Raw genomic sequence first — 11,615 nt, forward strand, 5'->3', positions numbered from 1 at the left:
GGGACACCCCTAAACAGATTCACTCCCTACATTTTATCAGCTTCCAACAGCTCCCCTATGTCATCTCCCCTATATCACATTTACATATATATAAACAATATTTTGTAACTAACTTTGTAAATAGTAAATTTTGTAACCGTTGTAATTCGAATGACTATATTTCCAACGGCTAGTTTTCCAACGGTATTATTTTCAACGGCTATTTTTCAGTCGGTGTTATTTGCAACGGCTAGTTTTTCAGGTCTATATATACATACTCAACCCTCACACCTCTCACACATTGTTGAATCTGCCTCTGCTTCCACAATTCTCTCAATCTCTCGATACCCTCTCCCACAACAAAATGAGTCGCCGTCGTAGCTTGGCCGTGCAAATGTGCATGGAGGATTCGTCATCGTCCGACGACGACGAGGAACTCTATGTGATGGCTTCAGTCGTAGCTCAGCAAGAACAAGAACGCTTGAATGCTCCACGCCACCGCGGTTCAGTGCCGGGACACCTAGTTATTAACCGAGAGAGAGCGGAGGGTTGCATTAGACTCCACAGAGACTACTTTGCAGAGGATACTGGATACCCAGCGAGGCTATTTCGTCAAAGGTATGCACTTGTTACAAATGTTCATATTTTCATGTCTTGTTGATTTCGGTCTCATTCCTTTTTTTTGTTATAGGTTTAGAATGCATCGACCTTTGTTTTTGCACATAGCGGGTGCTGTCGAACACCATGATAGGTGGTTTAAGCAGAAAAGAAATAATGCCGGTGTTCTTGGATTGCATCCTTTGCAAAAGATCACTGCAGTATTTCGAATGCTTGCTTATGGAATATCAGCTGATGCCACAGATGATTATTGTCGGCTAGGGAAGAGTACCACTTTAAAAAGTCTTAGAAGGTTTGTGAGAGCTGTAATTGAGATCTTTGGTGATGAGTACCTCAGATCTCCAAATGCCGATGATACTTCTAGGTTACTTGCTATTGGAGAGCAAAGGGGTTTTCCAGGCATGCTAGGGAGCATAGATTGTATGCACTGGAGGTGGAAAAATTGCCCTAGTGGACATCAAGGCTATTTCCAGGGTCATATTCACGAGCCCACAATCATTCTTGAAGCTGTTGCTTCACAAGATCTTTGGATCTGGCATTCTTTCTTTGGTTTACCGGGATCTTTGAATGACATTAATGTTCTTCACCGTTCCCCTGTATTCGCAAAGCTAGCCGAAGGTGAAGCACCCGAAGTGTATTATAGCATAAATGGACACAACTATGCAATGGGGTACTACCTTGCAGATGGTATATATCCAGAGTGGGCAACATTCGTGAAGACAATACCAAATACAATGGTACAAAAGAGCCTTTGGAGTTCTTCAAGCTCGTTTTGCCATTGTTCGTGGACCAGCGAGATTTTGGGATCAAGAGACACTTGGAGATATCATGACAGCTTGTGTCATCATGCATAATATGATTATTGAGAACGAGCGTCACACTCATGAAGACTATAATTATGAGCATATGGGTGAAAGGGTGACAGTCTCTCACCAACACTCAGCTAGTTTTTCTCAGTTTCTTCAGGTTCATAGAGATATCCGAGACAGCCAAGTTCACTCTCAGCTTCAAGCCGACCTAGTTGAGCACCAATGGCAGATCCGAGGAAATGTGTAGTTTGTTTCATCACATATGAAAATATGATGTATCTTGCTTAATTATGTTAGATGATCATGTACGTCAATGTAATCTTTTCTAAATAATATATACGGCTTCTTTTGTCAATACACGGGAAATAGTTCACAATTTTGACAACAAACAATCTGCAGTACCAACTAATTCGCGGGAATAATTCATACAACACAGTAAATAGTTCATAATTTTGACAACAAACAATCTGCAGTACCAACTAATTCGCGGGAATAATTCATACAACACAGTAAATAGTTCATAATTTTGACAAATAAGTTCACTCTCTCCTACGTAGTACCGTAGGCCATCTATGTAGTAATTTAGCTTGTTGCACTTTTGCCGCCTTTCTACCAATTGGTCTTGTCGAAACAGCAGTAATTTCTATGTTGGGATCCATAGCTTCATCGTCAAACATGTTCGTGTTGGCACTGGGAGCTGACGAACCAGGAGTAGAAGTAGAGGTCTTTTTCTGATTTTTGTTAGACCGAGTAGCCTCATCCGCATGCACACTAAACTCTTTTCCTTTCTTTGAACTTGAGCTCAAATCAACATTACATGGATCCGCCATCAAATCAACCTTCATCAATTGAGACATTGGCACAATTTAACACCAATTTGAGTGAGCAGCAATTTTCATAGCAAAGCAGGAGCAGATAGCTATACTTTTTCTGATAGTGTAGACAGCTATATAGAAAAACTAAAACAGATCGCACGCAATACAGCGAACGCACTGCCCCTGCTTCCCGTCCATCTCACCGCCCAGCTTTGCCCCGCCCATCTCGTTCCCCCGCCCAACGCTGCCCACCCGTCGACCACCGCCTAGCCTCCTCTGTGTCCCATCGCGTAGCTCCGGAATCGTCTCCGCCCGGCCAACCGCCGCCGACCCTCACCGCATCTTCCACAACAAATCTGGCCCGATCTGGAGCTCGAGTTCGAGTTCGTTCTTGAGCAATATAGAGGAAGAAGATGGCAGGGACGTACCTGGTTGTGAGCTTGGTGGCGGGAGCAGGCTTCCGGGAGCGAGCAGTTGGTCTGGCCGACGGATTGGGGGCGCCTCCACTACCCCGATGTGTAGGGGGAGAAGAGGGTCTCGGTTGGGGGTGCGGATAGCTCGGGGCGGCTGTAGGGTACCTGTTGGAGAGCGATTTTATCTCCTCTCTCCCCTATATTTCCTATCGGGGGAGGTATCGGGTACCTGTTGGACTTGCTCTTAGAGCACGCGCGTATCTGCTTACTTGTACCACTAGGCGGTTCATTATAGAGTAGGTCATTCTTACACTGCAGTGTCCAGTGGCTATCGTCCTGTCAAATCCCGGCAACAGCTGCGTGAAATGGGCACTGGCACACGCAAAGCAGCAGTGTGCTACTCTGAACAGCCCGGGTACACGTCAAATCTCCAGCAAAATGCATTATTTTACTCTGGTGTACCGTCGTCGCCTAGTTGTCGTTCGACTCTAGCTGTTGAAAAGCCAGGGCATACATCAGTCATCATCAGACCGCACGTTGCTGGCAGGAACAGTGTTACGCCGCACCGTTCGGAAACACTGGAAATTTTGTGATCAGATTTGCATCAGATTTTATCTCCAACAATGATGCTCAGTTGTAGAGTTTCTTTGGTTCAAAAGATTTTGGCGTCAACTTTGGAGATTTCACGCGATTCTTCAGGGATTTTGTCGGTCTGGAAGATGGCAAGAGTGGACAGAAGCCGAGAAGGGCATGTCATCGCTCGCAGGCCCTCGACGTGCGGCCACAAAACCTCGGAAGTTGACGCGAAAATCTTTTGATGCGGGACTTCAAATCTCCAGCAAAAGGTTATTGGCATACCCGATGCAGTACTTACTCCGGTGACTGGCGTAATAAATGAAAGACCTACTCTGCTACTCTACAAGGTAACTGTAGCTCACCGTCCTTGCCTCATTGGATTCTACTCCAGCTGTGAACGTCTGAACGACCTTGGGATATATATTTGTTAAAAAATGAATGTATATAGTAGATATAATTTAAAAAAGATGTTGAAAAACCAAAACTGATCCCGGGGTATATGCACCCGGTATGTACAAACCATATTTCGAAAACGTAAAATTTTTAGGAAAAAATAGCATATAGAGAGACATGTTCTATGTGTGCACGTAAAGTTTCACATAAAACCGACAATTTTTTTACCCTGTGTAAGAAAAGACAAATAATGCCTGGCAAAATAGATTATTTTAGCACAAAAAACTTGTCTTTTTTATGCAGGACACAAAACATATCGGTTTTTGCTGAAACAACTTTGTGAGCATGTAACATGTCAAGGTATACACGAGGCATTTTTATTTGTATTTATTGACATTTGTAAATTTGTTTAATATGAATTTTAATAAAAGTTCCATATGCACCCGGGTGTAGAAACACCATGTCCGTATATACATACGATCTAGGAAAAATAAAGAAATGAATGTTTTTCAAAAAATGACCTCAAAAAAATACTCACTTCGTACAAATATATTTGATAAAATTTAAATGTACATAGATACGATCTCAAAAAAGAATGTTTGTCAAAAAAGAAAGTATACATATATTCCCTCCGTTCCGCGAATTGTAAAAAATTTGTTAAAATTTAGATGTATGTAGACACTAAATAGCATCTAGATACATCCAAAATTTGACAAATCTTCATGGGACAGAGGGAGTATAATTTAGTGCATATATACATTTGGTTTTTTTCAAAAAATTAGACATTACTTATATGGTATGAAGGGAGTAGTAGGCCGCACCATTCAAGGGAGTGTGCGGGGTATATTGAGAGGCACTGAGACAAGATCCATCATTAAACTTGAATACTAGTACTTCCTCCCATACATAATAAGTGCTAAATTTAATTAAATTTAGTCTAAATTTAAACTAAACCTCCGATAGCTATTATGGTTTGGTGGAAGTGTAGTATATTTGTTTTACGAGGTATGCTCCGGTGTCCCCCTCCCCTCCCACCATCACTAGAGTGGAAAGGGTAAGTTAGACCACGAAGGTGTATCGGAAGATCCTGACTGTCCACAAGGTGCCCAAAGTTTGCAAAGGATAGGACACTGAAACAAACCCTGTTTTTTTTTTTCGCGTAATCCTGCTGTTTGGGATGTTGTGATACTATGAATCTCGGAGGGTGTAGTATACTTGTTTTGCATAATGTTGCATATGTGGGATGTTGCAATGCATGAACGATATGAGGGCCAAAGTTTGAAGAGGAGGAACACTCAAGAAAAAGTTCATTTTGTGAGACGAGGGTGTCGGATCCACACTCCATACGTTCAGTGATCATTCCCAGTGATTTACCGCGACCAAAATGCTGCTAGGTGTTTTTGACGCATGGCAAAGAACAACGGTAGAGCGATGTTGCGTAAGCGTAAAAGTGGTGCTTTTGAAATAAATGTATGCTGCAGTGGTCAGGCAAGCCTGGTGGCCACTTCCTCTTGCGGCGAGACGATCAGAGCTCCCATTTTACTGATAGAGTTTCAGTCTGGTGCCCTTTCAGTATCTGTAGGTCCTTCGTTGTGAAGGCGCTTCACTCGCTTGTCACAACCAACGTCCAATGTAATCCAGTAATTTCCTTCATCTTTTCATCAACAAACAATAAACAGCAATCATACGTGAAAGTTCAGTGACTAGCCGGAGATAATAAAGAGCAAGAGGCAATATCCAAACCAACAAACAAGCAGAAGGGGAGCAGATGAAAAGTAAAGAAACGGGCATAACAGCAAGAGGCCTGCAAGTGCATCAGCACCGCCACCAATAAACGAACTGAAGTTAGGACCTGCAACGCCTAATTTAAAAAGAAATTTCACGCGGCAAAAACTGCGTCATTAACTGGCAGGTTACAAACAAACCCAAAAGCCCTATCAGGCTAACACCATCAGCAGCGCGGCAGTGATTAACTGAACAGCAACGCACACCATCACTAGTCAGTCTAAATGCAGCAACGGCAGCAGTATGGGATGTCGATCAATTGCCTTCATTTAAAGGGATGATATAGACCTCCATGGTTCTTATCCCCTGGTTGCTCAGCAGCTCAAAGAGGCAGATATCACCCATCCTCAGATTGTTCTCTTCTACAAACTTTTTCCATCCACTTCTCAGCCTATTATCTTGGGAGGTCTCACCAAACCGCACTGCATATTTCTGATCAAGCACCTTAAGATACATGTTTGGATCCCCGCCAAGATATTTCTTAACATAGTGGCTGGGAAAGTCTGTTTACAGATTTGAACAAAAGAGTTAGTAGATAATGGTGTGAAGACAAATTCTAAGTAAAATAACAGGTCAACCGCTTTCTGAATTTGTAAAGTATTTCGAAGCAAACTCCATTTCGTAAAAAAGAAATAAGGAAGCAAACTGGATGTCAATTCAGAGATGGCAGATTATGAATTTAGCTTTTATATTAGTATTAATAATATTCATATACAGAAGTTTAGATGTGTGCTTTTATGATCGAAGTAGAACACACATTAGAAAGATGGAACTCACCACAGAGCACCCTGAATCAACGTTGGACTTGCTCATCACAGTAACAACGATGGGGATTTCTGAGTCTATGGATTGGACCTTCTGCTTCACCACCTCCTTCTGAACCCAAATTAGTTTGGTCTTACGTGTGGTAACGTAACCATCATTCAACTGCTCCTTTTGAAAAGAAGATAGCCAGCTCTTCTTTCCGACAGTCCAATTGGAATCAGACACATCCGGTGCTCCATGGCCATCTTCGGAGGAGAAACATTCTTCTGTGCACAGAAAAGGGAACTAGTAAATATAAGCACACATAGATTAAAATGATTTACAAGGGAAGATGTATTCTATATTAAAATAACTGAGACCAGATGATTCAGAGGAGAAATTATTTATTGCAGCCATGTTTCCTTGACATGACTTGTCCGTTTGCAGGCGCCGCTGTCTTTTCGTTGGTGGTGACTCCATCAACTCCATCAGCGGCCCGTTCACTCTGCTAGTAGGTGTCTGTCTTTCCATGGGCTGAGGAGGGACATAAGAAGTGTTCATGGATTCAACAGGTGATTGCATTTGGGCTGACTGCGGATGAATATTAGAACAGTTCACTGTTTTAATTACCTTTGTGTACCTTTCTTGCGCAGGAGCCACAAAAGGATCAACAACAACTGATAATGCATTCTCACAACCAAGATTATCAAAGATTATGACACTAAACTTGGAGTTTCCATTGTATCTGAATACTATTGTGTCACCCATCTGCAGAGCAAAGGTTTCAACGAAATTCCCCCATCCCGCTGTAAGGACAAGCTTTTCTTGTTGCTTGGTTACTCCAATTATGTAACTGCAGTGATTTTTTGTTTCAAGTGTGATCTTTCCTGGGATCTCGCCCTTGAAACGCTTAACAAATTCTTCTGGGATGATCTGGAGAAGCAACATGATTTTTTTGTATGTCAGAATGGACTGTTTGTAAACAAGATTATAAAGATATTTGCTATAATCAAAGTGCTCTTCAATATCTGACTCTATAACATAACAAGGAAATGCAAGATGCATATATCATAGGGAAAAGGAGAATGCCAAAAGCATGTTATCAACTTTGTGCGGACAAACATACCTGAATATGCTACTACCACGCTGGATTCAATCCAAATGTCAAATTAATAGGAGAAATTACAAAAGGTTGCAAGAACTACATATAATTTCAACTTTTACCTAAACCATTATACAGCTACACATAATTTGAACTAGAAGGGTAGAAAATAATTGGTCTTCAGATAAACTGCAAAATTAATGACATAAGGGAGTGCTACTGTATTTGAATATAAAATTACCATCTCATTTTGAAAATCACCCATCATAAGCATTGACAAATATTTTTTTTCATCATCCAAGTTCATGTAGTAAAATTCGAGATAGCTTTTGCATCTTCCACAAGGTGCATCCATGTTTCTAGCAGACCTGCAGTGCAAACGCCATTTGAAGTGAAATTTGATCTTGCAAATGAAGCCGGGAATTAAGAAAACTGATATTTTACCCAATTTCATGTGTGCCGCTGCGCCTGTCTTGAACCTGATTCATAAAAGGATCCAGAACAACCGACAATGCTTTCTCTCGACCAAGGTTATCAAATATTATGACATCAAACTGAGAGTTTCCATTGTATTTTAATATTAAGGAATCACCCATGTGTAGATCATAGATTTCAACGAACCGACTCCAACCCAGTGTAAGGACATGCTTTTCTTGGTTCTTGGCAACCGCAATAGTGTGAATGTCACCCTTTTGGGTTTCTAGCTTGATCTCTCCTGGGAACTCGCCTTTGAAACGCCGGAGAAGTTCTTCTGGGATTATCTGCAGAAAGTAAAACAAAGCTTGAATGGATAATTTATGATCAAGATCAAAGTGTATCTTTGTCACGCTGATACCTGACTGGTATCTTAGAGAAAACAAGGAAATAAAACTACATGGAAATTTCGTGTAAACTGACTTACCTGACTGCAATCATGGTTATGCTACTGGTGTCTATTCGGGCACCAAATTAACAAGACAAAAAACCAGAAGGTTGCAAACACCCTATATAGAAAATACATCTGCCCACGAAGCAATTGACTACTAGGAAGAATTTCTAGTAGATAGTGGAAACATCAGCAGTCTTTAAAAAAATAGTCACCACGGATAAAATAACACATGATCATTATTCCAAAAATATAGGTGGAGCTGTATTTGAATAGGGTTACCATCGCATCTCTGAAATCACCCATCATAAGCACCAAGTAGTGCTTCTTTTCATCATCAAAATTCCTGTACATATTCTCATCCCGCAGTTTGCAAGTTTTGCAAGACGTGCACATCCTTTTTAGCACACCTGCAGCGCGAAATTTATTTGCAGTGAAAAAATTGTTAACGAGGACATGAACGGCAAAATGACTTTTAGTTGACCCGCATCTAGTGTACTCCTCAATCTGAGTTTGAGAACTATGATTCGTGCTTAAAAAACAAACTTTGATTCAAACCATCGCTGCTCGATCAGAAGGGGAATCACGATGAATAGGATAACAAACCCATGAGAGCATCTCCAGTCGCGTCCCCCAAACCGTCCCCCAAAGGGATTTGGGGCGCGCCGGACAAAAAAAGCGTTCCAGCCGCGTCCCCCAAAGCCCTTTTTTGTCCGGCGCGCCCCTATACGGTGTCCGGCGCCCCGAGCCCGTCCCCGTCCCACAGGGGACGCTCCGGGGACGCCGGACACAACGAAAAGCGAGGCGGGGAGTGGCGGGGCCGACCCGTCAGCGGCACAATTAATTTAAACCTAACCGTCGCCTACCTCGCGACGGAAGTTATTGGCGCGCAGCGCCGGTGCAGTTCCCGCAGAGGGCGCAGCGACGCGTCCCGTCGCGCCTAGCTCTGCGTGCCGGCGTTAATGAGCGCCACCGCTCCTCCGCCTCCCTCCGGCCTATAAAAAGGGCGCCTCTCATCGTCCCTCTCACACACAAACCCTAGCGCCTCTCTCCCAAACCCTAGCCGCCACCATCTCTCAACAAGACTCGACGCTATGTCTGGTAGAGGCGGAGGCCGACCTCGCGGCCGCGGCCGTGGTCGTGGTCGTGGTCGTGGCCGCGGCATAGCTGAACGCTCGCAGTCGCCTCCCACGCCGTCGTCTTCATCGTCGGAGATGGACGTGGAGCCGGACGTCCTGTTCGAGTTCGTCCACGTCCTCAAGGGCGACCCGCGCGGCATCCAGAGGCTGCCGGACTCCTTCGCCGAGTACGTCGGCGGCGTACGCCCGCGCACGATGCATCTGCGGGAGAATTCGTGCGGCTACTGCCGGTGGATCGTCAAGGCGATCTACGACGCGCGCGGCAAGATGTACCTCAACATCGGCTGGGAGAAGTTCGCGCGCCACCACAGCCTCGAAGCCGGCTTCATCCTCGTGTTCTCCTACTTCGGCAACAGGGACATGAGCGTCAAGGTCTTCGACGAGAGGCGCTGCCTCCGGGACTACCACGTCGACAGGGACTCCCACGACGACAGCACCGACGAGGAGGACGACTGAATGAGTGTTGTTTCTTCGCAGCGAATACGTGCACGGACGACGACAGCACCGACCATGGTTCAAACTATGTATTAGTTTGTGGAAAACCATGTTCCAAACTATGTCTTCGTGTAAACCACGTTCCCAATTATGTATTAGTTTGTGGAAATTGAAATAAAAATGCCAAAAAAATTATTTTAAATGTTTGGGGGCGGCGTTTGGGGGACGCGGCTGGGGAGCGACGTCCCCCAAACGCGGCACGAACGAAACACGTCCCCCAAACGCTCGATCTGGCGCAGTTTGGGGGACGGTTTGGGGGACGCGACTGGAGATGCTCTGAAGCTAACTTTCTCTAGTACGGCCGGGCGGTCCGCGCCAACCTCACACCAGCTCGTTACGCGCCGGTACCGGCCATCCCGCCGGGCGCCGGCGGCCGATTCTCAGGCATGTCGACCTCATCGAGCGCGCACGGCGTGCCCAGCGCCCCAGCATGGCTGTCGCCCCCGTCAAGCGCACCCTCTACCGACCAACCCACCGGCGGGCGATTCTCCGGCATGTCTACCTCATCGAGAGCCCACGCCGTGAGCAGAATGGCCGTCGGCGCCGTCAAGCGCGCCCTTCCACCGGCCACCTCCCTCAGCGCGGCCGACTCTCCGGCGTTTCGAAGTCATCGAGAGCGAACGGCGTGCCCGGCATAGCCGTCGCCGCCGTCAAGCGAACCATCCACTGACCACCACGCCGGTGGTCGATTCTCCGGCGTGCCGACCTCATCGAGAGCAAGTAATGACCAAGAAAACGGGTACGTGCTGGATCTAAAATCATGTCAAGAATCAAGATAAACGGAAAGGATGGTGGAAACCATCTGGGCTATTTAGCAGTATCTACTGTGCTAAAAGCCACTAACTAGTAATATTAGCTCCCCGTAAAAAAAACTAGTAATATTAGTTAGTAGAAGAAGGGAAGAAAAGTGTTTGACAATCCGTCGCCCAAGAAATAAAATCAATCGAAGTCGTTAGGGAGAGTCCAATCTAGGTCAAGGAGCAATGATTTTATCGCGTGATTTCTTACCTTGCATACCGCGTCACCTTTGTTCTCCGCAACTGGCTCCCCGTATGTGCCCAGGCTTCACCGCTCCAGTAGTCCAGTTCTTGAGGATGAACATAAGCTGTTCCTCCACTGCCTTGCTCGATAACCGAGTGGTGAGGACGTGGGCTGAGATCGCAGCGGCGTATCCCACTAGAGTTTAAATCCTTGAGCGAATTTCTGGAATTATCACGCCAAGGTCCTGCTTCTACTATATCATTTAGTGTCTAGTTCCTCCTAGCACTAATTCATAACCGAGTGGTGAATTCTTTTTTTTAGAGGATGTTCCACTTTTTACCACATACTACCTCCGTTTTAAGGAATAAGGCGCACACGTATTCTAAGAAAACTTTGACCATAGAAATTGAACAACAAAATCTTGATTATATTATATGTATATAGTATCGTTGGATTCGTATTTTGAAAAGCACTTTTTAATGATGCTAATTTCATACAAACAATCTTTATCTATTTAAAGTAATTCTTGGTCAAACAAAAAGCTCGTAAAACGAGGGCGCCTTATTCCTTGATACGGATGTAGTACATCGAAGATTACTCTAGAGTCTAGTAAGGGAAATCCTCTTTGGCTCATTGGTGTACATACATCACCGTTGTCTATATGTTTTAAAATGTCTAAATATTTTTTAAAAATCTTTTTTTAACAAGAGGAAATATATGTTTTAAAATGTCTAAATATTCTAAAAAAAATCTTTTTTTAAACAAGGGGAAGGGTCCAGAAGGACCCGAATCATCTATTGATAAGCATGAGCGTACATTTTGCATCAAGATCCCTCAGGAAAGAGAAAATATAAGCAAGGCCTTGTGTAAAGCACATAGGACCCCAGACAGGAAAAATGAT

At 44.3% G+C, this 11,615-nt stretch overlaps 1 protein-coding gene across 1 annotated transcript; it reads right to left on the reverse strand.

The window, feature by feature from the left end:
* Positions 1-5,540: 5,540 nt before the first annotated feature.
* Positions 5,541-10,229, reverse strand: LOC124696794 (putative B3 domain-containing protein Os03g0621600). Its single transcript, XM_047229465.1, has 9 exons — positions 10,082-10,229; positions 8,382-8,509; positions 7,679-7,995; positions 7,476-7,602; positions 6,763-7,065; positions 6,513-6,666; positions 6,291-6,419; positions 5,677-5,891; positions 5,541-5,576 (listed from the first exon to the last, which is right to left on the reverse strand). The coding sequence occupies exons 1-9, from the start codon at positions 10,227-10,229 to the stop codon at positions 5,541-5,543; spliced, it is 1,557 nt and encodes a 518-aa protein (XP_047085421.1).
* Between the last annotated feature and the right edge of the window lie 1,386 nt (positions 10,230-11,615).

This window comes from Lolium rigidum, chromosome 3 (assembly GCF_022539505.1).
Source record: "Lolium rigidum isolate FL_2022 chromosome 3, APGP_CSIRO_Lrig_0.1, whole genome shotgun sequence".
In the NCBI taxonomy this organism is placed as follows: domain Eukaryota; kingdom Viridiplantae; phylum Streptophyta; class Magnoliopsida; order Poales; family Poaceae; genus Lolium; species Lolium rigidum.